General features: G+C 38.3%; 2 protein-coding genes across 3 annotated transcripts; both read left to right on the top strand.

The window, feature by feature from the left end:
* Positions 1–107: 107 nt before the first annotated feature.
* wdr35 (WD repeat domain 35) lies at positions 108–22,026 on the top strand. 2 transcript variants are annotated; one of them, XM_073873390.1, is made up of 29 exons: positions 108–371; positions 546–663; positions 867–938; positions 1,054–1,146; positions 1,262–1,390; positions 2,293–2,426; positions 2,555–2,720; positions 2,829–2,977; positions 3,094–3,219; positions 3,496–3,681; positions 4,632–4,664; positions 5,025–5,081; positions 5,186–5,246; positions 7,494–7,638; positions 8,178–8,247; positions 8,456–8,509; positions 8,602–8,721; positions 9,012–9,218; positions 9,833–9,913; positions 11,074–11,210; positions 12,231–12,434; positions 15,686–15,832; positions 16,046–16,178; positions 16,293–16,403; positions 17,302–17,466; positions 18,999–19,139; positions 19,434–19,590; positions 20,700–20,940; positions 21,289–22,026. In XM_073873390.1, the coding sequence occupies exons 1-29, from the start codon at positions 348–350 to the stop codon at positions 21,437–21,439; spliced, it is 3,612 nt and encodes a 1,203-aa protein (XP_073729491.1). In that variant the 5' UTR covers positions 108–347; the 3' UTR covers positions 21,440–22,026. The 2 variants fall into 2 exon arrangements, with proteins under 2 accessions (XP_073729491.1, XP_073729492.1); XM_073873391.1 differs by lacking the exon at positions 5,025–5,081.
* A 624-nt stretch (positions 22,027–22,650) lies between these two features.
* kcns3a (potassium voltage-gated channel, delayed-rectifier, subfamily S, member 3a) lies at positions 22,651–26,270 on the top strand. Its single transcript, XM_055170389.2, has 2 exons — positions 22,651–22,809; positions 24,151–26,270. The coding sequence occupies exons 1-2, from the start codon at positions 22,769–22,771 to the stop codon at positions 25,745–25,747; spliced, it is 1,638 nt and encodes a 545-aa protein (XP_055026364.2). The 5' UTR covers positions 22,651–22,768; the 3' UTR covers positions 25,748–26,270.
* Positions 26,271–26,529: the final 259 nt, after the last annotated feature.

Here is a 26,529-nt window from a genome sequence, read left to right as displayed (position 1 = left end):
TTAAATGTATTAAACTTATGTTTTAATAAATGTTTTATAAATGAACCGTTGACATATTGTTAATCGGACTACAAATACCATGACCCTATGAGTGTTACGTCATTTCCGGATTCTGGTTACCTAGAAACCAAGCAAACCGTTGTACAGAAGCAGAATAAATGCATGAAAAGACAAATCTCTTTCAAATGCTTTGAAACGCGGGTTTCATATTCGATTTTACTTTAGGGAGAACAGTACATAAGTCACCCAAAGTCGTCGCAACAAGAATAAAACATTATCGTTCAAAAGACAAGAAACATCGTTGCAATAAACTTTGCGACAAGCTAGGAGGCTAAGCTAAGGCAAATATGTTTATATATCTCAGTAAGAAGGTAAGTGCGACATACTCCGCATACTCACACTTCTAAATCTGACTGTTTGCTCTCTCTGTGGTCTAACGTTATCAATATTCAGTTACTATTCCTACAAAGCGTTTTCTTTACTGACAGTGACAGCTGTCTCTGCACAAATGAGCTGTTTTCATGGCTTTATATGTGTTTCCTCAGATTGCCATTCCAAGCAATACGATTTTAAAGTGTGTCTCCTGGAATAAAGATCAGGGTTTCATAGCCTGTGGAGGAGAGGATGGCCTGTTAAAAGTGCTCAAGCTTGAAACTTACACAGGTAAGTTAGGACCACACAGGTATTTACCCTTAACTCTTTTGTCATCTAATGATGTGTCTCTACATCTTATTTATTATAAAATATCTAGAAATATACATTCCATATGTATTTAAATTCATTCTACAATTAATAATAAAAAATGGTTTTACAAAAGAAGTATTTCTGCGTGTATAGCTGTGTGTAATCATCTGTGTGTGTCTTAGATGATGCCAAATTAAAAGGCCTGGCTGCTCCCAGTAACCTCTCTATGAATCAGACAATGGAAGGCCACAGTGGTAAGAAGGAAGATTATGTTAAGACATCCAGTCCGGTGTCTGTGCATACATAGTGCATGAGTTTCTGCGTGTATTGTTTGTGTAGTAATTGTGAAAATTTCGGTTGGTTGTGCAGGTGCAGTGCAAGTTGTGACATGGAATGAACAGTACCAGAAACTGACCACCAGTGACCAGAATGGACTCATTATTGTTTGGATGCTTTATAAAGGTACACAGCCCCATAACCAACTATTCAGACAGAAAATGTTTTTTTTTAGTTTTTTTTTTTTTTACAAATTTTACGTGAATTTAAAACATTGGCCTGTGTTTTTTGTGTGAAACAGGTATGTGGTATGAGGAGATGATAAATAACAGGAATAAATCTGTGGTTCGGAGCATGAGCTGGAATGCTGATGGTCTGAAGATCTGCATCGTGTATGAGGATGGTGCTGTGATCGTGGGCTCGGTGGACGGTGAGCACAAACCAGTGGCGGCTGGTGACTTCTTATTTTGAAGCGCATGATGCGAAGTTCGTCACAACATGCATGTAGCTTGTCATGTGTGGTTCTTTTTTTCAGAATATGTGTTCTGCGCTTTGGGAGGTCCTGTGCGCATCACGTGTCGTGCCAAAGTGGGTGCCTGCTGCCTTGAACTTGAAAGGAGACGCTCGCGTGTGCCAGATACTCACACAATCTCATGCGTAATCAGAGTTTACTGTTTAGGAAGTGTCTTGCGTGTATTTAGGGAACGTGAGCGTCTCTTTTATCATAAACAGTTTTGACGTGTCTCCAGCAGGCACTTACTTTGACGGGGCATGTGATGCACACAGGATCTCTCCACACGCATGACACATATTTTGGAAAAGTGAACCACGCACGTGACAATCCGAACACTTATTTTGAATTAGCGCATTCTCGGAAGTGCAGTCACGAGCCGCCACTGGCACAAACATTTGATTGCTTGCTTTCATGTGACACTTTAAAGGGACAGTTCACCCAAAAATGAAAATTAATTTACTTACCCTCATGTTGCTCTGAACCTGTATGAGTTCTTTATTCTGTTGAACACAAAATAACTTATTTTAATAAATGGTGGTAAGCACACAGTTGACGGTACCCATTGACTTCCATACTAGTGCTACTATGGAAGTCAGTGGGTACCTTCAACTATGTGGATACTATAATTTGTCAAAATATTTTATTTTGTATTCAACAGAATAAAGAAACTCAACAGCATGAGGGTGAGTAAATGATGACAGAATTGTTATTTTTGAGTGAACTATCCCTGCAAGTCCTTTAAGTGTTTATTCTTTAATTAGTTAAAAAAAGTTCAAAGATTTGGTTTTTGTGCATTTATTTCTGTAATCTGTAAACAGGAAACAGGATCTGGGGTAAAGAACTAAAAGGGACTCAGCTCGCACATGTGGCTTGGTCGCCAGACAGTAAGATCCTACTGTTCGGGATGGCCAACGGAGAGATCCACATCTACGACAACCAGGGAAACTTCATTGTGAGTGCTTTTATTACAGTTGTTTTCTCAGCTAGCTTGAATATTGTAGTTTTTCACTTTCACAGTTAGCCTGAACACTGCAATTAATACGCATATTTCCCCATTTTGTTTTGTTTGCTTGTGCCCAGATGAAGATGACCATAAGTTGTTTGGCGAATGTAACAGGTGCCCTCAGTATAGCAAGTATTCACTGGTACTCGGGCACACAGGGGTATCTGGAGCCAGACTGCCCCTGCCTCGCTATTTGTTTTACCAACGGGTACTGCCAAGTCATGCGGCACGAGAGTGATGACAGTAAGCAAAATGTGCATTTTAAATTATTCATGTTTTATGTTCTTGAATATACAGAATGTCAGTACAGTAATGAAAGAGAGATAGAAAAATGTTTGATTTTGTGTGTAGATCCTGTGGTTATTGAGACGGGTATGTGGCATGTGACCAGTATCCAGTGGAATCACTGTGGCAGTGTTCTGGCTATAGCAGGATCCATCAGAAACAATGGTACAGATAAGGAGATAAATGTTGTTCACTTCTACACACCATTTGGAGAGGTAAGGGACGGGTACCCATACATACAGATTATAAAAACCCTAATACTGGTTATTTTACGTACTAGCGTGATGTCATATCATGGATACATTCATGTGTTATATAATTTTTTGTCTAGCACTTGCGGACTCTGAAGGTTCCAGGCAAGCAGATGAATTCTGTGTCATGGGAAGGTAGAGGACTTCGAATTGGCTTGGCTGTAGATTCCTATATATACTTTGCCATCATTCGACCAGATTACAAGGTATATTAGCTTTTTTAGGGTTTACTAAATTCATTAACCCTAGGGCAGAAGATGTGTACAACGAGAACATGTGTGGATCTAATCAGATAACTGTCACATCATTGTCAGTTTGCAGATCACCATAATTCCAGTGCAATGTCCTATCTGCTCAAATAAACACAATCTGAATATATGCCAGAGACTTCCATCCAAACCTTATCAAACATATCAAGAAATATTAATCGGCTTTCATTGAATTCAATTGAGTGTGTCGGATCTGTTCCTCTCTTTCTGTAGTGGGGTTACTGCAGTAATACTGTGGTGTATGCATACACACGTCCAGACAGGCTGGAGTACAGTGTGGTCTTCTGGGATACTAAGAATAATGAGAAGTTTGTCAAATACGTCAAGAGTCTCATGTCCATCACCACATGTGGAGATTTCTGCATCCTGGCCACCAAAGCAGATGACACACACCCACAGGTACACAAATCTGTTTTTGTGTGTTAAAGGTTAAAAATCATAACTTCCCCGATGTCATTTGAACATGATCCAATTATTTACAATGAAACGTTCAAACGTACAAATGTACACACAAAATGATCCATATACAATTTGTATATTTATGCGTGCAATGTTATTGTATGGTTTAAAAAACATGCTGTGTATGTAGAGGTGATAGGGACTACTTACATGATACTTGTATAGTGCGTCTACATACTGTTTTGACACTATTCTGTGTTTCATTAGAAGTAAGTTACCGTATTTTCTGGACTATAAGTTGGTCTGGAGTATAAGTTGCATTAGTCAAAAATGTGTTTTGAAGAGGAATAACATATTTAAGTCGCAGTGGACTATACGACACATTTATTTAGAAAATGATTTTGCAAAATCCAAGCCAAAGAACAGACATTTAATCTGGAAAGGCAAGTTATAAGTCTATAACTAAACAATAGCACAGAACATTAAGCTGAATAGGTGTCCATACATGTTAAAGTAACATAAACAGTTATTTACACGATGCACAATATCATACAGAACATACCTGGGAGGCTGAATGGGCTAAATGAACATGACAAGCCAAATTAAGTTCAAAAAGGTCCGGAAGTTATTCCACATCACTGAATCCATTGAATTACATAAATACAGGAGCAGCATAGAGCGGACTCTCGCGGTGGTAATGGTTTCTCTTGGTTCATATGAAATAATTTTGACGTATAAGTCGCATCTGACTATAAGTTCCAGGACCACCCAAACTATGAAAAAAGTGCAACTTATAGTCCGGAAAATACGATATATAGGTTTTGAATGACAAAATGATTGAATTGTCCCTTTAACTGGTATCGTACGTCAGGTGATTTGTGTTGCTTTTGTTTGAGGGAGGATCTAATAAAATTGTACTCATGTATTATCATTTCTATCATCATAAACAGGAGGATACAGAGGGCGAGGCTGGATTAGCTACGGTAAAAACACCCTTTTAAATCTAATATAGTATGAAGCAGATTTTTGCAGAGCATTGGAAATGTGATATATTGAAGTTGTTTTATAATGAAGGACAAAACAGACTTACCAATAATAACAGGCGGCTCTGTGTGTGCAAATAGAACAGCTGTATTTAAATGCTTATAATGTAGATCCCCACTAGCAAAGAGTAAACATTTTAGCCAATGTTCCTGCATACAGAAAAATGCAGCTTGTCCTGCCCTAGCTGAAGCAGAATATTGTATTTGAATGTAGAATCTCATTGGTAAAATACAACTTTGAGATTATTAAACTTTGAAAAAAGCTGTTCTTAAGAGCCAGATGCAACCACTTTACCACAGGCATTTAATGAGCTGTCCTATCAAAAGCCCCCAATGGATCTTTCTGAGAGGAGAAAGGTATTATAAACATCTGCAAAAAGACCCTCTCAGATATTTACCTAATTCTGACTAGTGTAACCCTTGGCCTGCAGTAAAGAGAAATCTCTGTTCTCTCTTTGTAGTATGTTCTGGTATTGTGCAACTCCATTGGAACCCCACAGGACTCCAAATATATTGACATAGGTGAGTAACGAGGCACAATAAGCTTACTGATGATTATCATATGACAATATCACTAAATAAACGCTGAGCAGGATAATCACGATCCTGGCTTTATTTGGATACTTAAAGAATCAATATATGCAAAAATTGATAAAATATTGATTTTAAAATGACTTTATTAAGTGAGAATAAAAAATGTATAACATGAGAAAAATAAGACTCACGCAGCTATTTAGAATATGGTTCAATTATACTGTTTTTTTAGACATTACACCAGAAACATTTGACTAGTGTTGTAGTTCTCTAGACCGGTCTCGGTCTCAAGACCGGTCTCAAGACCACTTTTTAAAGGTCTTGGAATCGACCGCATTTTTACTCGGTCTCGTCTCGGTCTTGGACAAAGAGGACTCTGAATTTTATTTCAAGACCGATCAAGACCACAACTGATGGCACACTGCAAAAAATTATTTTCAAGAAAAAAACTCCAAGTATTTTTGTCTTGTTTTCAGCAAAAACATAAAAAAATTCCCAAATTTAAGATGCCTTCTCTGATGAACAAAACGACCCAAAAAAACAAGTCCAGTCTCCAGAGCAAAAATATCAAATTCAAGTGATTTTGTGCATAAAACAAGCAAATAATCTGATTTTTTTATGTACTGTTTAAGAAAAAGGTTCAAGATTTTTTTACCCCATTGGCAATTTTTTTGCTTGTTTTATGCACAAAATCACTTAAATTGTATATTTTTGCTCTAAAAACTAGACTTAATTTTCTTGGGTAGTTTTGCTCATCAAGAAAAAAACATCTTACTTTAAGAATTTTTAGATATTTTTACTGAAAACAAGACAAAAATACTTGTTGAAAATCCTTTTCTGCAGTGCATATCACAAATGTATGTTTTATCATTAATTTTATGCAGTTTATTCAGGTTTGGCATATGATTTTGGCATTGTTTAAGTTTCTCCCAATGACAGTTTATTAATTTTATTACTAAAAACACCTGCATTGTGTTAAGTGGATGGCAAGCCTTGGAAAGACAGTTCAGAATAAATGGTTGAAAAAAGTTGATTTCAGCTTTTTAAAGTTTGTTCACTTTTATTTGCTTATAGACAAAAATAAATTCCCACATATCTGCAATGCCTTTGATTATTTTATCAACTTCTCTGATGGCATACACACACACACACACACACACACACACACAGACAGACAGACAGACAGACAGACAAGAAGTGCCTAATCATATGCATATTCCACATTTTATCATAAGTGTTTTAATGCAGTAACTTGCACTGGTCTTGGTCTTGACTTGGTCTCGACCCTTTAAAGTCTTGGTCTTATCTCGGTCTCGACCTGTCTTGGTCGTGGTCATGACTTGGTCTCGGTTTAGGTGGTCTTGACTACAACACTACATTTGACCACAGTTTGCTGTGATTGGCCAGTCAAAATCATGTTTTTTTTCCTATCACTCTTTCACCATTGTTTTAATAAGGCCACCAACTTTTTTTGTGTTGTGTGTTAATTCTCTTAATTCTATCAGTGATAAGCACACAGATGGCTTGTGGTTGTAATGATGAAGCCGTTTTCACAGTGTGAAATCTGTGGTGGGAATCCCGGCTCTTTTCCTCTCACTCTCACAGACATCCTGCTAAATTCCTCCCCTGGTTGGGAGAGCAGATCTGTGGGAGGAAGAGATGTTCACTCTGATGTATCTGTGGACAGATTCCAGAGCCTGAACCACAGCACTGAGCACACACATACAGACAGACAACAGAATATAGAGCAGGGGTCTCCAAAATTTTTGTGAGCATGGGCTACCACAATAAATAAAATAATCTGGAGGGCTACTTTTTTATATAGTCTACTCAAAACTTTTTTGTTTTACTTGTTGATTTTATTTTACTTGTTTAATATGTTTTATCATTGTTTAAAATGTTAAAACACATAAAAGAAGCCAAGATAAAGTAAAATATGTAATTAATAAATAATAAGGTTGAGGCTATAAATAGAATGTGCTTTGGTGGGCAATTCACGGGAACCATGTTGAAGACCACTGAACTAGAGCGTCCCATTGAAATACATGACTCCTCGCGTCAAGTGTAGACTGATTTATTTTGCTGGAAAATCAAATAAATTACAAGGTTTTGCTAAGAATGTCCCATTACCCTGAATAGATGTTACAGTATTCACACCGATTTTCTAAATTCTGTTAAATTTGGATTTTGAAGAACACCACCATTTAGTTCTTGTACTATTTCTCTCTATCACAGACCCCCTGTTTATCACCATGACGAAGACACATGTGATCGCTGCATCTAAAGAGGCATTTTACGTTTGGCAGTATCGTGTGGCAAAGAAACTCACCGCTCTTGAAATCAACCAGGTTGCCAAAACCAGAAAGGAAGGTCGAGAGAGGTGAGAGTCAAAGGTTACCCGTGACTTTTCCTGAATTTAACAGTGGCAATCCCGTAGTTGATAAAAAAAATAGCAACCAACCACCAAGAACCTACTGGAAACCTATAATCTTTAAACTTTTCAAATGTTTTTTCATTTCAACTACAGAGCTAGAGTACAAGCTCTACCTAACTTTTAAACCAATTTTTAAACTTCCAGTAAAAGTAAGCCAACAATCAACGTTTGTCTAGTTAGTGTTATGTGATGCATACAGTCTGTGGGCTGTGGCCTGTCTGCTGTTTGTCTGTCGATGCAGTGTGAGGGAACGTTCGTTGGCGACAGCGCTTTTCAAAGGTTTCGTTCATGCTTGTGATGAATTGCAGTGACCCACATAAATGAGAAATGGACCCAGTGTTCTGCTATGTAATAGAAAAAGTCTCTCACTATATCATTTTATTTACATAATGTCTCTTTTCAATCTCTCTTAACTTTTCTCCCACTCTCTCTCTCTCTCTCTCTCTCTCTCTCTCTCTCTCTCTCTCTCTCTCTCTATTTTGTAGGATTTATCACATTGATGACAGTCCAAGCGGACCGTCGGATGGGACACTGAACTTTGCCAAAGCCTTCACAGTAAGTATACTCATTACACATACACCTGAGGCTCTTTCAATCCCCTGTCAGTGGATTAATGGGGAAACATCCCATAAAACACACCTTAACTCTGTTTATAATTTATTTATGTTTCTTCTGTTTGTGTTTCTTTAAACTTTTCAGGACAGAGAAACTCCTATATTATTTAATATTATTTTAAGAACCTAAAATGTTTTATTTGTTTCAGGCCACCAGAGATCCAATCTGCTGCATCACAGCATCAGACAGGATGCTTATAGTGGTATGTCTGATTTACAGACAGGACACACAGGCTTCCTCGGCCCAAATCCTTTTGTGTGATTGATTTGTGTCTGTGATGTCCACACTCCACAGGGTCGCGAGTCTGGTACTTTGCAGAGGTACAGCCTGCCCAACATCAGCCTCCTTCAAAAATACTCCCTCACGTCCAGACCATATCAGCTGTCTCTCAATTGTAACTCCAGCCGTCTGGCTCTTTCTCTCTCTCTCAGTTGCTATCCTCATTTTATCCCTCTTTCGGTTTCAGAAATCTTCAGACCTTATAAGCACCATGTGTTGTTACACCATGTCCCACAAAGTTTGGGACAAGACATAAAAGCGATCATTTTGAGTTTTTGTTCTAACTGACTGTGACAAGCGAAACTACTTTTCTCGGCTGCCTTTACTGTTCTTATTGTTCTGTGTGGACAAAAACTTTGCTTGTTGTTTAAATGTCACATTGTGCAGTTTTAAGACGGTCATCTTTTGTTTTTAGCCGTCTGGCTATTATAGACATAACTGGCCTGTTGAAATTTTTGGATGTGGAGACGCGGGGGTCACAAGGGGATGCGGAGAGCGGATCGACAGCTGAAGACCCATCTAAATTCGAACGCAAAGATGTCTGGGATATGAAATGGGCTGTAGACAACCCAGATCTGTTTTCAATGATGGAGAAAACCAGAATGTATGTCTTCAGAAACCTGGACCCTGAGGTAACAATTACACATTTTTTTAAAAGGGAGAACAATCACGGCAACCAGGATGTAGGGTCATTCCAGCTTTCAAAAAAAAAATTTTTTGTGTGTCTGTTAAGTGTGAAAGTGTCCCATGTGTTAACATTACACACTATGTCCATTGTGATTTTTATAAACAGAAAGTTATCTGAAGAAAATACAAAATATAGAAAATAAGCAATTGGAGATGACGCCACTTGCGGCACCCCAGTTCTAGTATGTCCTAAAAGTATGTACTGTTTTTGCTATGGGAATGAACTGGGATGGATGGCCTGTGTCTGTTAGAGTTACCTCATATGTAGGATATAGGAAGTGGTGTCTTCTTCAAATAAACACACTAACCTCAGTAAATCATGGAGCACATGGCTTGTAAATCAGACCACCTACAGAAGAGTCTCAATGGGGCTTTTCCTTCACACACATGCAGGTACAGTGTGGCTTACAGGACCTGCTTACATATCGTACACTGCTGCAACAATGTATTCACATAGGAATTAAACTTTGATCAAATAATCTGATTCTGTAGTTAATTTGCAGCAGTTATTATGTCAGTATTTCTTCCAGACAATATTTTTGTTGTGTTTTGAACACAGGAGCCGATTCAAACATCTGGCTTCATTTGCCACTTTGAGGATCTGGAAATCAAGTCTGTTCTTTTGGATGAGATTATGAGGGTTAGTTTTTATCACTCTTCATTAAAATGTTAGATTTTCGAAGTGTGCCTTGATATTAATTTGTGCTGGTCAAAGACTAATTTCGATTATTCGCATACAAAATAAAAGTAATTTTTGCATAATACAGTATATGAGTGTGTGTAATTATTATGTATTTATAAAAACAGACACCATTAATGTATGTATTTAAGAAACATTTACATGTGTGTGTATATATATTTATTTCTTTTTTTATATATTATATATTAACAAAAAATTGATATATAAAAACAAATGTTCTGAAATGCATATATGTATGTGTGTGTGTGTGTGTGTGTGTGTGTGTGTGTGTGTGTGTGTGTGTGTGTGTGTTTAAATATACATCATAATTACACACAGTACACACACATATATTAGACAAAAATGCACTTTTATTTTGTATGCGATTAATCGCGAATTAATCTTTGCCCAGCACTACTATTAATATATTTCACTTGAGAACTTACTGGTTGTTAGTAAAATCTATAATATTAATTCAAAAACTCATATATCCTTACATTTGTAATTATGAAAATGAAAATGTGTGGTTAAACTAAATGCAGGCATTGCATTGCTAATTGCTATTATAAGATCTGTCCTGATCTACAGTATCTGAACTCATTCCCCGCCAGCCATTTTTTGAAAAGTTGCCCAACAGCATTTTTGTAATTTTCCCAAATGTTTCACAAAATGCCTTCTATTTTCTTCTAAAAATATATAAACATACAAATATATCAAATAAAAGAACAGACCCTCTACTTTCAAACAAACAAAATGGTAAAAAATATATCTATATTTTTTCTTTGCTTATAAACTCTTAAATATTGGTCTTGTTCTTTAAAAAAATTTTTTAGCAAAAAGTTGAAATAATTGCATTTTTTTTTAAGGAATTTAGTTAGAGATCAGATTCAGAATTATTATCAAAACATACACAGAGTTTAAAATTAGTAAATGACGTTTTGGTTTTAGTTTTTGCATAAATTGGGTAAGTGCCATCTAGTGGATAATCGCAGTATTGCAGATTAACATAAAAAATGATCAGGGACACGTTCTTTTTTATGCAAATGTTTTCTCTTCAATGGTGGGGAAAGAGTTAATATGATCCTGGAAATCACAACTCGTAACCACGTCTGTGTTTCAAGGATCCAGAGGTCCCAAATAAAGATTATTTGATGAACTTCGAGATCCGTTCATTGAGGGACAGCAGGGCTCTGATTGAGAAGGTTGGAATAGAAGACGCTTCCCAGTTTATTGAGGATAATCCCCATCCCCGTCTCTGGTGAGAGAAATGCACTCATTCCACAAATTAAATGGAGCAATTTAAATATTTATCTTAGCATAGGAATATATGAATGAAAGTATAGTTAAAGCAGTACGGTAGAGTGCTATACTATATACTGTGTGTGTTTTCTTGGCTAGGCAGTGGAAAGTGTGAGGTGCAGTTTTATAGTCAGAAAAAAATATGAGGTACAGTTTTATGGTCTGAACGATAATGCTGGCTCTGAAGGGGTACAAGATAAAGCCAGTTCGACAGCAAGCAAACTTCTGGAGTAACCTTTAGTGGGTAATTATTAATGGTAATGTCCATTTTTATAAAATAAATCGTCAGCTCAGACAGAGATGAGAGAGAGATGTTACCTGGAGGTAATGCATGATAGTCTTGGAGCGGCTCTATTGATTTAACAGCCCATTGCAGTTTTAGCGCTTCTGTCAGTTCTCACAGCACAAGGAGGAATTTCAGATCGCACTCCTGCCACACCAAAAAAGAGGCAAACCCTTGTGTTATAGTAGCACTGCACCTTATTTTAAGTGCATCTTCTAGATGTTTTACAGGTATGTCATTGCAGGACTTGAGTAGGAATCCTAAAGTGCAAAGAAAGCGAGAGCCACAAGCAAAGTCTTAACTCTCTCCATCTGTGTTTGTGTGCATTTGTGTCCAAGCATGAGAGCTCAGAGTCACTGTTGTCTGGTTGTGTTCATCCTTAACATGCCAACGTGTCAGAGGTCAAGGGTCTTGTTTGCTTTCTGTGAGCACATGAAAAGATCTCAGACAGACTCTTAACCTGGCCACTGACTTAACTCAGCAAAACAAATTGTTTTTTTGTTTATTTATTGTGCAGTTTAAACTTCTCAGTGTAATACATTTCAGTGTAATAAAATCTTTATAGAACATAACTCATAAATAAGTAATTTCTTATGTGTCTGATTTAAAAAAAAATGTAAATAATGATTGTGATGCTTCAGGCTTCTGTATTTGAAAATTTGAAGTATATTGTTTATGGTATCTGTCCTCCTCCAGGCGTCTGTTAGCAGAAGCAGCGCTGCAGAAACTAGATTTGAAGATGGCTGAGCAGGCGTTTGTGCGTTGTAAAGACTACCAAGGCATTGAATTTGTGAAGAGACTGAGCAATCTGCAAAGTGAAGCCATGAAACAGGCAGAGGTGGCGGCTTACTTCAGTAGGTTCGAGGAAGCAGAGAGGATGTATCTGGACATGGACCGCAGGTACACATTCTCACATGTATACTGCATTACAAATGTATTGAACATACATTAAATATTCTTTCAGTAGGCAAACTTTAAAAATAAAACCTGAAACTATCCCATGCATTTTGGTTGTATTTTCTGTGTGCCTGCTATATTCAATGAATGAAGTGTACAGGATTTCAAGAGCACCAATGGTCCGATTTACGATTTTACATTTCCTTTGGTATGTAGCTGTGTATTAGTAAATGTTAACTCTTTTCCTGCCAATGTTTTAAAAAAAAGTTGCCAGCCATCGCCAGCATTTTTCATGATTTTCACAAAAGTTTAAAGAGTAACTAAACCCTAAACCAACTTTTTTTAGTTAATGATCTGTAAGAATGATGCTTTATTAGTGCTGTTCATTGATTTTAGTAAGTTTTTTGACATTTGGACATAAAGTGTTTCAATACTATAATATATGGTGTAAAAACGTCTGAGTGATGCCCTCTTCAGGTTGAACGGTGGCTACTGCAGTTAAATTTTCCTATTGGATGTTGGGTCCAAAAAAGAACTTGTGACGTAAGGAGGTTCAAGCTCACCACGCTCTTGTTACAATCTCACCACACACTTGGTACGAGCTTAGTTCGTCCCCTCTATCTCCGTTGGGATCTGCCTACTTTTCTTGCATTTTTTAAATATTGCCAGTGGGTGGAGTCAGGCTCTGACCAGGGGTTTAGTTACGCTTTAATGCCTCCCATAAAATGTTCTTCTTAAAATATATAAACAAACATATATAATAAATGAAAGAACAGACCCTCTGCTTTCAAACAAAAATTTTTTCGTCCTACCTTCATTAGTTCTCTTTTTATCACCTCTCTAATATGGGTAGATTTCTTCAAAAAGCTGAAATAGTTCCATTTTTGTGATGGACTTTTGATAGAGCAATCCTCAAATCTTACACGGACATACAGCTTTTTGCCTTAGGGCAGTAATTCTTAACCCCCCCCCCCAGTGGTCCGCCAAAAGATGAACTAAACTAGGCAAGTGTTTATACAATCGTCACTTATTTAAGTAGATTTTTAGTGCACTTGTGAAACTGTTATATCAAGTCTTGCCATCTTGTTTTAATAACATAAAAATGGATCGGTGGCTAAACCAAACAGAAGTCAAAATAAAAGATCAAGCACCAACTGAGAGCAGCTAATATCCACAGATCTATTAGTTTTGTAATGTACTAGTTTTTGTTTCATGTGTAAAATCCCTGTAATTTCAGTGATTTTGGACATTAAAGGGAACATTTTTTTTTAGCATTTTATTGTTACCATTGTTACAACCATAAACTTCATATACCCTCCTCCTCAGTTTTAAATTAATGGCTCTTTGGAATGACATTAAGTGGGACCTAGGCTGTTACAGTATGTTTAATTGCAGTTTTTTTCACATGTGCATATTAAGCTACAACTCATTTCACATTTACTTTTTCAAATGAAATAAAATTCATATAATAATTTCTGAACATAGCATTGCATTTGTGTTTAAAAAATTAGTTATTGACTTAAAACAGTTGCATATTAAACTTAAATTTAGCTTATCCTTCCTATTTTGTTGTTTTTTTGGGGGCGTGTTAGAGTCGGATTCTGTTAGGTGGTCCTCAGAAAAAAATTGGAAGATAAAGTGGTCCTTGGGCCGAAAAAGTTTGAGAAAAACTGCCTTAGGGCGCAGTCACACCAAAAGCGCTTTAAACGCTTGCAAACGCAAGGCGCGACGCACTGCCTTTTTTAAAAAAAGAGCAGTGCGGCGCGGCTTTTCATGTTGCTAAGCAACCACCGAGTCAGCTGTCTTGTCAATCAAATATTGAAGCGTGAGCGCTCTTTTGCTGTTAACTGTCATATTAGCAGAAACTTTAAAAAGAGGACGCTTGCTCTGACCTTGTTTGAGGGTGAGAGATGCATAAACACGCAGGAGAGAGTGAGCGAGTGGAGTCCGGTTCTTCAAAGCAACTGTAAACTTCACTGACCACAACGTAAGGCCCGCCTCTCCCCTCATTCGATTGGACAATGGAAGACGCGAATGACGTCAGGCGCTTTCTCCGCTCTCAGCGCTCCTTCAAAAACGCGTGCGCGACAGGCGGCAGAAAACCGCAAGGCGCTCGGCGCGCATAAACAGCGCGCAAACGCGCCCTGCCCATAGAATATCATTCAAAAAAGGCGCCTGCAACTGCCATAAACGCTTTTGGTGTGACTGAGCCCTTAGGGTGATACTTCCGGGTTTTATAACCACCTGGTGGATAATAGCGGTATTGCGGAAAGCCGGAAATACTCGTCATTGGCAGGAAAGTGTTTTCTCTTAACTCGTCAATGGCTGGGAAAGAGTTAATGATATGCAAAGTAAACAATGATGCGAGTTATCGTCTCCAACTTAAATATTTTTCTTGGACTACAACAAACACACGGATTGTAGGCAACAGTTTACTTCCTGAAATTGGTGATGTAGTAAAGACCGACATTATCATTATTCATCCCGCTTTGACTCACAGCTTATAAGTTAACTCCTGTTAACATTGCATTGCGCGTAAATCTTTCAAACATGGTAAGGAGCGTCACATTTCCGGCTGACATCAGAGGTATTCAGGCCTATCACAACGTACAGATTAGCTGGCCAATCAGGAACACAGAGCTTTTCAAATCTGTGCGTTTCGGGAAGAGAGTGAAATCCGGAGCCGGTATGGTATGGTATTAGCAATGAAATGGGTGCTCTTTAAACCCTGCACTCGTGCACTTGTATGAAACCTATCAGGCTACATGCACTACTTCTGCTTTAGTTATGCTTACAGTACCATTCTCCACTATTATATTACGACATAATACAATTATGTATTTGAAAACCTATTTACCATTTTTGGCTTTTTACCAAACAGGCTATTTGTTTTTCTGGCATACATAATCAAATAAGAAATATCCACAAAAAAGTACTAAATGAACAACATTGATTAATGATGTTAGATTTAAACAAAATTATATGCAAAAATAAATTACCAGCATTTGTCGATCTAGATCTGGAGTTCTGTATATCTAGATTGTAAATGTAGATCCAATGCAAGTTGATCATGTTAACTTTCTTTTTAGAAATTGAAATTAGATTATTCCTTAAGAAATTCACTGCATTAGCTTAGTTTGAATAAATAAATAGCACAAGCAGCCAAAACCCATATTTGATTACATCAGTAATGCATTGACTCTCTCTTTCTCTCTCTCTCACTCCCTCTCTATTGATCTTTCTGATTTCTTTAGGGACTTGGCCATTGGTTTGCGGATAAAGCTCGGTGATTGGTTCAGAGTCCTGCAGCTGCTGAAGACCGGGTCAGGTGACTCTGATGATGCTCTACAGGAGCAGGCCTACAATGCCATTGGAGATTACTTTGCAGACAGACAGAAATGGTAGTGCTTTTTTATGTGTGAATGCCCACGTGTTTGCTAATGTATGTATATGCATGCACTTCTATGTAAACAGGTGCATATGAATCCGTAAGTACTGTATATCTTTACGATAGCATTACTTTGGTCTCAAATGCCCCTGGGGAATTGTCTCTGTATATCACTTAAAGGCTTCTTGCTGCATACTTACAGTTATTTTGTCTGTGCGCTCCACAGGTTGAATGCAGTACAGTATTACTTGCAGGGTCGTAATCAGGAGCGTCTTGCCGAATGTTATTATATGCTGGAGGACTACGATGGTCTGGAGAGACTCGCAAACTCTCTACCAGAGAACCATAAACTGCTACCAGTGAGCAGACCTCGTTTTCTCTCTCTCTCTTCTGTAAATCTTTCTTAGCAAAATGAGCAACAATTCTTTATAATCTTTTAAGACCTTGAACCGTGCTTTATTGTGTTTGTGTAGGACATTGGTCAGATGTTTGTTACCGTGGGAATGTGTGAGCAAGCAGTCATTGCTTTTCTAAAATGTAACCAGCCCAAAGCCGCAGTGGATGCCTGTGTGCATCTAAACCAGGTGAGAGTTTGCACAGGAACACATTTGTTTTCGAACATGGTTAGCTTATTTCTCAATGAAGTTTCTGTATAATTCTGTATAATAGGCCAAACTTGATATACACATAAAGACACAGAGCCTATGGGATAAAGATCTAATTTCTATTAAAGAGGACATTTCACAAGACTTTTTTAAGATGTAAAATAAATCTTTAGTATCCTCAGAGTACGTATGTGAAGTTCTAGCATAAAATACCATATAGATAATTTATTATAACATGTTAAAATTGCCACTTTGTTGGTGTGAGCAAAAATGTGCCATTTTTGTGTGTGTCCTTTTAAATGCAAATGAGCTGATCTCTGCACTAAATGGCAGTGCTGTGGTTGGATAGTGCAGATTTAGGGGTGGTATTATCCCCTTCTGACATCACAAGGGGAGCCAGATTTCAATAACCTATTTTTTCACATGCTTACAGAGAATGGTTTACCGAAACTAAATTACTGGGTTGTTCTTTTTCACAATTTCTAGGTTGATACAAGCACTGGGAACCCAATTATAGCACTTAAACATGGAAAAAGTCAGATTTTCATGATATGTCCCCTTTCATATGCATTTTTTAAATAATGTTTATTTTCTTCCTCTTTTCACATTCAGACTTACTGCTTTTATCTGGGTCTATTGCTATTGAGAGATAATGATGCTTCTGCCAATGAGAATGAATTTGAATGAGAGATTGAAGTGCTCTCATCATCAGTCTTAATTAAAGTCCCAGATGTAGATGTAACCATTAGTAGTCATTATCTGACCACTGTCATTGTCTGAGAGGAGCTCTGCTGCTCATAAAACCATTTTATTTGGGATAAATGTTTAGACGATGATGTATCAAAATGATTTATATGGCCTGTGTTTGTCTTTTCAGTGGAACAAAGCTGTTGAACTTGCCAAAAACCACAGCATGAAGGAGATCGGTCCTCTGCTTTCCAAATATGCGTCGCACCTGCTGGAGAAAAATAAAACTCTGGAAGCTGTGGAGCTTTACAGGAAAGCCCACCATTTCTTGGATGCTGCCAAACTCATGTTTAAGGTTTGCATGACTGTTGGCTTAAAAATGCCAGTGGGAATCTTCCAATCTTCCATTGTTGGGACAAACTGGGAGACCTGTCTTAAACCCATGCAACACTTATGCATTTGGCCGAAGCTTTTCTCCAAAGGGACTTATTTGAGATATAAAGTTTAGGACTTGGTGTTCGTTTGCTTTACCAATTGAGCTACAGGAATAAATGTTATGTCCGGCACCATTCAGGCTTATCAAACATACTGCAGTTCTGTTTGGGTTGCTAGTAGTGCTAAAATAAAACAACATGATATTCTGTTCAATTCACATATTGGGCCCTATTTTAATGATCTAAGCGCATTGTCTAAAGCGCACAGCGTAACGTCTAAATAGGCGTGTCCAAATCCACTTTTGCTAATTTAATGACGGGAAAAATGGTTTGTGCGCCGAGCGCATGGTCGAAAAGGGTTGGTCCTATTTTTTTTAATGATTAATGGGAGTATTTTGGGCGTAACGTGCAATAAACCAATGAGAGTCTCAGCTTTCATCCCCTTTAAAAGCCTGTTGCGCTGGCGCTATGTCTAATCCCTATTTAGATGACGGACTTTGTAAACTGAAAAACTAAGCGGAGGAAGAAGATCCCCAGTTTAAGATTAATGTTTAATAATTGTGATGTTTTACACTTGTATTGAAATTGTTATTTTTTCATTAAAACCTTTAAAACCCGTTTTCATTTAGTCATGGAAGTAAAAAAGCAGGCTTTTAATTGCTTTAAATGGCTATCTAATCATTAAAAAAATTTTTTACAAGTTTGTAAGAAAAGGTTTGTACTGTAAAATACTTTATTTGTTACAAACAGGAGATAAAGAATTTAAAAACAGCTCAATTCAGCACTTGGACAGGGTCAGTTTTTTTAAGCATTACTTAAAAATGTTTCTCATCTCACCAAATCCACAGGTACAGAGTCATCATATACAATAAATCTGTGAGGTAGCATTTAAAAACAGATGCATTTGTTTAAAGCAAAGCATTTATTTACTTACCAGGCTACGGGTGAAGCAGCTCTTTGTGCCTTCTAACCTCTCATAATTAGTCCTCATTTATGTCCAAGAGACTCAATAATAATCTTTTACATTCAATCCTTTAATCTTTCATATTTAAAAGCGTTTTTGTCCTGCTGCGCATTCATGTATGTGTATCAAACCCGCATTGTCGTCCCGTTTAGGCGCATATTACTTATGCGCTCTTTAAATAACAAAAAACATTATTGCGCCATTGGCTTTAGACTTTAGACCAGGTTTTTGTTGGTCAATGGCGTAGTCTATTCGTTTCCTTAAAATAGCAATGCGCCAACAATGCGCCTGAACACACCTCGTTTTCAGACCAGAACACCCATGGGCGCAACATTGGGCGCAAATGCATTTGCTATGTAAACAATGCGGCGCTAAACGTGAAAATTATAATTGCGCAGGGTGGAAACTAGCAAAATACACTTGCGTCGCGCATTGCGCTGCATTGCGCCGGGTGTAAGATAGAGCCCAATGTGTCTATTTGTGTGTCAGATTGCAGAAGAAGAAGCAAAAAAGAGAGCAAGACCATTGCGAGTAAAGAAGCTTTACGTGCTCGCCGCCCTGCTGGTGGAAAACTTCCACACTCAGATCAAAAGCTCACAGCAAAGCAAAACCAAAGGCAAAAAATCAGAGGTAAATTTAATTCACCAAACATCCTCATTTGCACTCAGACACTCTCTTTATTCTGCTTACTGCATGTAAAATAGATTTAATAAAGGACTAACCATATAGTTTAAAATCATTTGATATTTCCTATTTTCTTCTAATCAAAGATCCCAAAAGCTCTGGTTAGTTCCATACTTTGCTGCGGTCTGCAGCTGCTGTTTGACTCATAGACTGAGAGCATCAGTGGGGCAGGAAGTCAGTTGTGATGAAGGGCTCATTTGCAACCTAGTGGGTAATTTGTGTGTACGTGATTTATTTCAGGCTACCAGTGCATTAGCAGGGCTGTTAGAGGAGGATGAGTCGTCTTTAGACAGCCGTATCCTGGATGACGCCTGGCGTGGAGCAGAAGCCTATCATTTCTTCCTGCTTGCTCAGAGACAGCTGTACGATGGCAAGGTGGATGCAGCCATGAGGACAGGTGACACACACATACACAAAAAAGTGAAACTTGACACACAATAGTATGTACACACCCAGTGTGTGAATAATACAGTGAATTTTCTTTTTGTATAAATTTTTAAACCACAATTATATTTTGCCACCCTAGCACACTTAGTCAGACATTTCACCTTTCTTATTTACTTGTAAGAGTAAATAACTCTTTCTTAAAGGCGGGGTGTATGAATTAAAAAAAAAATATTTTGGGTAAGGGAGTCGGACTGAGTACCAAAACACACTTGTCATCAGCAGTAAGGGGCGTGTCTACTAACAACATCGTTACCTGGGTTGTGTATGTGTGGGACGGGTCTATCAAAAGAAGGTTCAGATTCTATTGGGGTAGGGGCGTGTATGTTTGGGTGATTTCAAATGTCAACATTGGCTTTCAGAGATCATGCACCCCGCCTTTAATCTGCACCATATCCATACTTATGTTCATCCATTTTCAAATAATTCAAATGACCGGAGTCAGTTATTTCACTTATACCACGGATACCACAAACATTGCTCTGGTGGTTATTTTAATGCTACGTACACACCAAACGCGGGGCATCGCGTTACTCGCTCTAGATTACTCGCGGGATTTAACTTTGTGTCAAACGGGATCAGAATCAAGCATTCGACAAACCCGTGGTATAATAATGCCACCTTGGGTGTGCATTATTTTCGAATAATTCAATGGCCCGTCGTCAACTATTTCTTACGCATGTTGTGTTTCTGTGTGTCTGTGATTCTGTGCTTGTGTTTTGGAGAACACTAATGATCTCCATATGAACGTTCTGTCCGTTGTAAATCTGTGTCTGTGTGAATGCATGCATGGTATGTCTGGTCATGTTTGCGCACACATGGTGTTAAATCACTCGTCTGAGTTAAGTCATTAAAACTTTTGGTCCTCGCAAAAGACCTTTGCTTACACAACGGTCTAGTATGTTTAAAGCCCAACCACCTGCAAAAATGTGTGCGCATGCATGCATGCATGGGTTATTGTTGTTGTATTCATATTCATTCAAATTTAGTGTAACTATTAAAATCTTTCTTTTGTTTCCCAAGTGTGCGTCATGGTTGTAATTACTGTTTTTTTTTCACCAGCTCTTCATCTCCGTGATTATGAGGACATTATCCCAGCTGTAGAGATCTACTCTCTGCTTGCAATCTGCTCCTCTGCCAACTGCGCATTTGGTACATGCTCACGTGCCTTTATAAAGCTGGAATCACTGGAAACGCTGACTCCAGATCAGAGGCAGCTTTATGAAGACTTGGCACTGGAGATCTTTACTAAACACAGTCCGCGAGACACCCGGCAGAGCCAGCGAGACAGCCTTACGGAAGGGTAAGAAAAGTGAACTGCAAACAGATGTGCTATACGACCGTGAGCGTGAACTACGGAAATAATCTCTCGTAGTCCGTTTAAATTGTAACTGAGGTGTATCCTTCGTTGCGGCTGGTAGACAGAGCTGTGAGGTCACGGTGATGTGAGTCAACATCACATCACTATTGTTCTCCTGAAGTTTTTCCTTAAATAATGTTTATAAAGGTACTTAGATAACATCACTATCTTTAACCATTATACCATAGTACTCTCATTAGTATTTAGCACAGAAAGTAAATGCAGATCTTTGTGAAATACCTGATTGATTAAAGTTGTATCTCTCTCTTGCTCACTTTCTGTCTCTTTCAGGCCGGAAGGCAAGTTGCCAACTTGTATAGTGACAGGAAGAGTGATATCCGAGTTCCAGTTCTGGATGTGCAGTGTTTGTAAGCACTGTGCTGTGGAGCAAGAGATCACACAATTCAGCTTCTGTCCTCTCTGCCACTCCTCAGTAGCATAAATGTTTCATTTATTTTTCCCTCATGCTATGATTTTTTACACAACTGAACTCACAATAAGTCAAATACTTATAAATGTGCAGTGAATATGAAATTTAAATGTTCAAATAAATTGTTGACTCTATTTATAGTCTATATGAAATGTTCATATATTTATCATAAATGTATTTTTACACTTGTACACAGAAATAGTGTTTGTATGAATTAGATGTGTAGAACATAATGTGTTTGTAATCAAATGAGAAGACCAACACTATGATGATCTAATAAAATGCAATGTGTATAATAACAACATTAAAAAAAAAAGAAAGGTTGAGCACTCTATATTCTTTAAACATTAGCCTAACAATTTATGTTATGAAAATGTGTTTTAACCTGTCAGTTTTACCTGATCTTTATCTAAGTCTGACCTCTACAGTGAGACTCGAGTACTGACGACTCTGACGGAATTCGTCACTTGTTGCAAATAGGAACTATATTAGTTCATCATTGAGAATAAGTCATGACTTCATGAAAATAATAGCTTTTTGTTTTTACTGAAGTAGTCTCCGTTTGTGTATTACCAATAAAAATATTTTAAAGCATAAGATTCCACGTCCGCGTCTTCTTTCTGCCTCAAGAGGGCGCAGTTCGTCTGCTCACGTGCGACAGGTGATGCTAGGTTTTATACAGGCTTCAGCTAAGGACAATGAAAGTTTTAAAAACAAAATCTATTGTCTGTTTACGTAGTTTAATAGTTTTTATATATTTTTTAAAATCCAATATATTTTATGTAAGCTTACGTATACTTTTTATTGATACTCTTAAAGGTCATTGTGGGATCGACGTTGTTATCCCGTTTGCAAACAAATTGGATAAAGACTTTCTTTATAAATACCGTGTTCACATTAAAATAAAGGACGAGGTTCCTAATAATAGTCCTCCAGTCGACCTCTGTTCTCCTGTTGTGCAGTTACAGGAAGTCTCTTTATTCTTAGCCTTTTATTAGTTTTCTAGTCATGTTCTTGCCATTTCCATCCGACTCGCATATCCTGATCGCTCTCCCATTATTTTTCACTCTGTCGTTTCTCATCCAGTACTTTCAAAAGCCGCAACGTGGAGCGTGAGAGGCGCGTCCTCGATTGGAAAGCGTAAAAGCGCGCACCAGTTGCCACGGGCCAGTGACGTACGGACGCACAGCTGCCCCGAGGCACCGCGAGCGCATAGTACCACAATAATCAGTGCTGAGAGTCCCACCCGCCACAGTCCGCTGCGGGACATGGGGCAAACAGTGCGAACGAGTGCTGTGTTGTCCCCGGGAAGATGCTGGAGGATGTCAATATCTACACCCAATGTTTTTGCAGTGCACTGACGCCAGGAAAGAGGAAAGAAGGTAACATTTCATTTTTGGTTTGGGTTAGTTAACTTTGGTGCTGTCCTTGGTGCTGGAGTTAGAAATGAGAGACGGCAGGTTACGCGCATTTATCCACCTGCTGTCTTCAGAAAAGTTCACGCGAACTTAGACCATTTTCTGTATGTAACATTTAATTATTGTGTTTGTACTGTTTTTTTATGTCGAGTTTATGTTTGTTTAAACAACGCTGCTTTACTGCTATATTTGTATCAGGTTTAAGTTTAACCACATGAATAAAATACAGTACACTGTTATAAATGGTCCCAGCTGTCAATGGCAGTACACTTTAAAGAATTGTCCTAATATGAACCATTTTATGTACAGATATGTATACATTTGCATGTATAATATGTAACTCTGAGGTGCTAAAATTTAACTTTTTAGGTGCAAAGGTGTACGTTTTGGCAAGGTGACTGCCCCATTGACAACAAGACCATTTTATTTCTGACAGTGTAGTATACTTGAGTATTTACAATAGAAAACTGTAGCAAAGTTCCTTGAAACTAAAGTGTTGTGAACCGTACCACATTAAAACTTAAAGTATACGACACCACAGAACACTTCAGTATGCATTAAAAGCGTCATAATTAGTATACTATCAATGTTAAAAATATTATATCAATGTTATTGTGTGACAACACACTAAATGCATTACTTTTAAAACAAATTGTGTTGTCACTTTTATTTATTTTAACACATAATGACACATAATGTGTTAAATAGCACAACACAAAAATGTGTAAAAAATTAAAACATACTTATTTTAGAGTGTAGTACAGTATACATTTTACTTCAGTTTACTATTGTAAATACTAAAGCATACTACAGCATTTTTTTGATGTGGGTGCAGAAGCACTCTGCATGTCCGAACTAATAACTGCTCACATTCTTGAAATCTTTAAAACGTTTTCTTTTTTAAACGTGCTCAATAGCACTATGAGAAAGTCAAAGTCAGTGTTAAAATGCTTAAAATGATCACTGAGGTTTTGTTTATGACACTATACAGAATCAATATCCATTAGCAGCTTTAAAGGCTGATTTGTGCTTCTCAATGCTTTTATCCCATCACAGTTGTTACAGACAGAATCAGCTGTCTTTCTGCCCGAGCATTTAAATCTGATTAAGTTTTTGTCCTGTCATACACAGAATAATAATGCCAGATGTGGACGCCGTAGCGTTGAGTATAGTGAGCCGGTTATGATGTTTCATTATTTGCATTCATTCTTCAGAGAATAGTATGTGAATTAAGTGTTATTGTGAAGTAAATCAGCTTTTTTCTTTTAAATTCTAACCGGTGTTTTTTTGAAATCCCCATTATAGGCATGGAGCCATAGCTGACATTTCAGCATTTCTCTCCGTCCAACAACCCCTTTATGTTCTGGGATTCATCATGGTGTATGGGCAGGTCCTGCACCGCCAAGGTCCAGAGGAAAGCTTCATCAACCTCAATGTCGGTGGCTTTAAGCAGCGAGTTGAACGAGTTCTCCTCCAGCGCTTCCCTTATACTCGGTTGGCCCAACTGCTTTGCTGCAGATCAGAGGCTGCTATTCTCCAACTTTGTGACGATTATGCCGCAGCCGACCGTGAATATTATTTTGACCGCAACCCACGTTTTTTCCGCTACGTGCTGAATTTCTATCACACGGGAAGGATCCACTTGATGGAAGAGTTGTGTGTGTTTAGTTTTAGTCAGGAGCTGGAATACTGGGGCATTAAAGAGCTTCACCTTGACGCATGCTGCAGCAACAAATTTCAAGAACAGAAAGAGTTTGTGGGAGATCCTGATTGGGGAAATGATGATGACCCGCAGAACCAGCTAGACGACAGCCTGGACTCCTCTATGGAGGAGTTATCTGCTTTTGATAAAGACCTGGAGAAGTTTGAGGGCACCTGGTGCTCGGAGAAGCGCAAGGAACTTTGGCTAAGACTGGAGAATCCCGGATATTCCCATTTTTCGAAAGTAATAGCTGTGTTTTCTCTGAGTGTGGTGTTGATGAGTATCGTAGCCATGTGTATTCACAGCATGCCCGAGTTTAACAAGTTTGACGATAATGACAAACCGGTGGAGAACCCTGAGCTGGCTGTGTTTGAGATCGTTTGTATCATTTGGTTCTCTATTGAATTCATCCTAAGATTAATTGTCACGCCATGTCTGCGCAAATTCATTTGCAATGCTCTAAACATCATTGACTTTGCGTCTATCATTCCATTTTACGCCACTCTTGCGTTCGAAACCGCCGATGCAGAAGAAAGCGAGGAGCTTGAGAACGTGGGGAGGGTCGTGCAGATCTTGCGCCTCATGCGTATCTTTCGCATTCTCAAACTGGCGCGGCATTCGGTCGGGCTGCGTTCGCTTGGGGCGACTCTCCGTCACAGCTACCATGAGGTCGGACTCCTCATCCTGTTCCTCTCAGTAGGAATTTCTATTTTCTCCGTGCTTATATATTTTGTGGAGAGAGAAGATAAGTCATCTGAAATACAGACTATACCTGTGGGCTGGTGGTGGGCGACGATCAGCATGACCACGGTGGGATACGGAGATACGTATCCCGTTACGGTGGCCGGGAAGCTCGTTGCCACCTTGTGCATCATCTGCGGCCTGCTTGTGGTCGCTCTTCCAATCAGCATCATCTTCAACAAATTCTCAAAATACTATCAAAGACAAAAAGCCCTGGTGGAGCTTGATCAACTCAACCCAGAAGATGAAAAACAGCCATTCCTTCATATGGGAGAACTTTTCACCCAAAATAGGAATTCTCTGGTGCGTAGCGCATCTCTTAAGAGTGAAGGAAGCATCACGGATGCTTCCAGCATTCAGGATATTGAAACTGCGTACCCAGATGGGATAAAAGAGAATGAAAATGCACCAAAACATAAATGCACGCACAACCTCAAGAATAAACCTGCAGTCACATGATGTGCAGTACACGAACACCTCATCGGTCAGATATGCAGCACATGGCGTGCAACACCAGTCTAGGACCTCTGAACCTTTAATAGTTCTGCAACAGGACCTCGAAAAAATCAACAGCACTTTTCTCTTTAGTTCTCAGGGTAAAAATATCTCATGCTTTCCATTATTTATGAATCAGAAATCTGTTACGGGAGATACTGTAACTAAAGCCAGTGCTAGCTGTGACTTTGATGCTCTATAATATATCAAATTAAATAACAGCACTGATTGACAGGTGTTTTTTTTAACAAACAGACCAGTTTAATTAAAATGTTTCCGCAGTTGATGTGGGACAGGAACTATTCTTAAATGTTTCATGGGCAATGACAGCATTTAAGATGGCATGTTGCTGTACACCATCTCCCTAATGTGTCTGTCAGACGGATGGAAGGAAAGAGTGCATGCATATTTTAATAAGAGGAAGGAGAAGCCATGAAGGAAAGAAGCTGGATAGAGATGTTACAGCTGAATAAAGGGTTGATGTACAGCATGTTCAGAGTCTTTGATTTTGTGCGATGCGCTGGTCCATAGAGAGATAAAGGATTTTAATCAACTGCTTTATAAAATGCATGGTCAGTTTTATTACCTTGTCTTATATGATCTCCCATAAATCTTTATATGAGTTACATGAAATTACTGCAGTCTTTTTATCTGAAAAGCAGAAGAAAAAAAACACTCAATTTAAATTATATCAATAAAAAAAATAAACGTCATGTACACTCTGTCCCATGCATGAAGAAAATGCA

Source organism: Misgurnus anguillicaudatus, chromosome 11, assembly GCF_027580225.2.
Source record: "Misgurnus anguillicaudatus chromosome 11, ASM2758022v2, whole genome shotgun sequence".
Classification (NCBI taxonomy): Eukaryota; Metazoa; Chordata; class Actinopteri; order Cypriniformes; family Cobitidae; genus Misgurnus; species Misgurnus anguillicaudatus.
This window is presented reverse-complemented; position numbering and strand designations above follow the sequence as displayed.

What these genes read in the sequence shown, in the direction of transcription:
- wdr35 (XM_073873390.1), top strand. Translation starts at nt 348, where the DNA reads ATGTTTATATATCTCAGTAAGAAG. An exon ending in CAGATGACACACACCCACAG is followed by an intron (nt 3,682 to 4,631) that starts GTACACAAATCT and finishes CATCATAAACAG; the next exon opens with GAGGATACAGAGGGCGAGGC. An exon ending in CTGCCAAACTCATGTTTAAG is followed by an intron (nt 17,467 to 18,998) that starts GTTTGCATGACT and finishes TTTGTGTGTCAG; the next exon opens with ATTGCAGAAGAAGAAGCAAA.
- kcns3a (XM_055170389.2), top strand. Translation starts at nt 22,769, where the DNA reads ATGTTTTTGCAGTGCACTGACGCCAGGAAAGAGGAAAGAAG. An exon ending in GCCAGGAAAGAGGAAAGAAG is followed by an intron (nt 22,810 to 24,150) that starts GTAACATTTCAT and finishes TCCCCATTATAG; the next exon opens with GCATGGAGCCATAGCTGACA.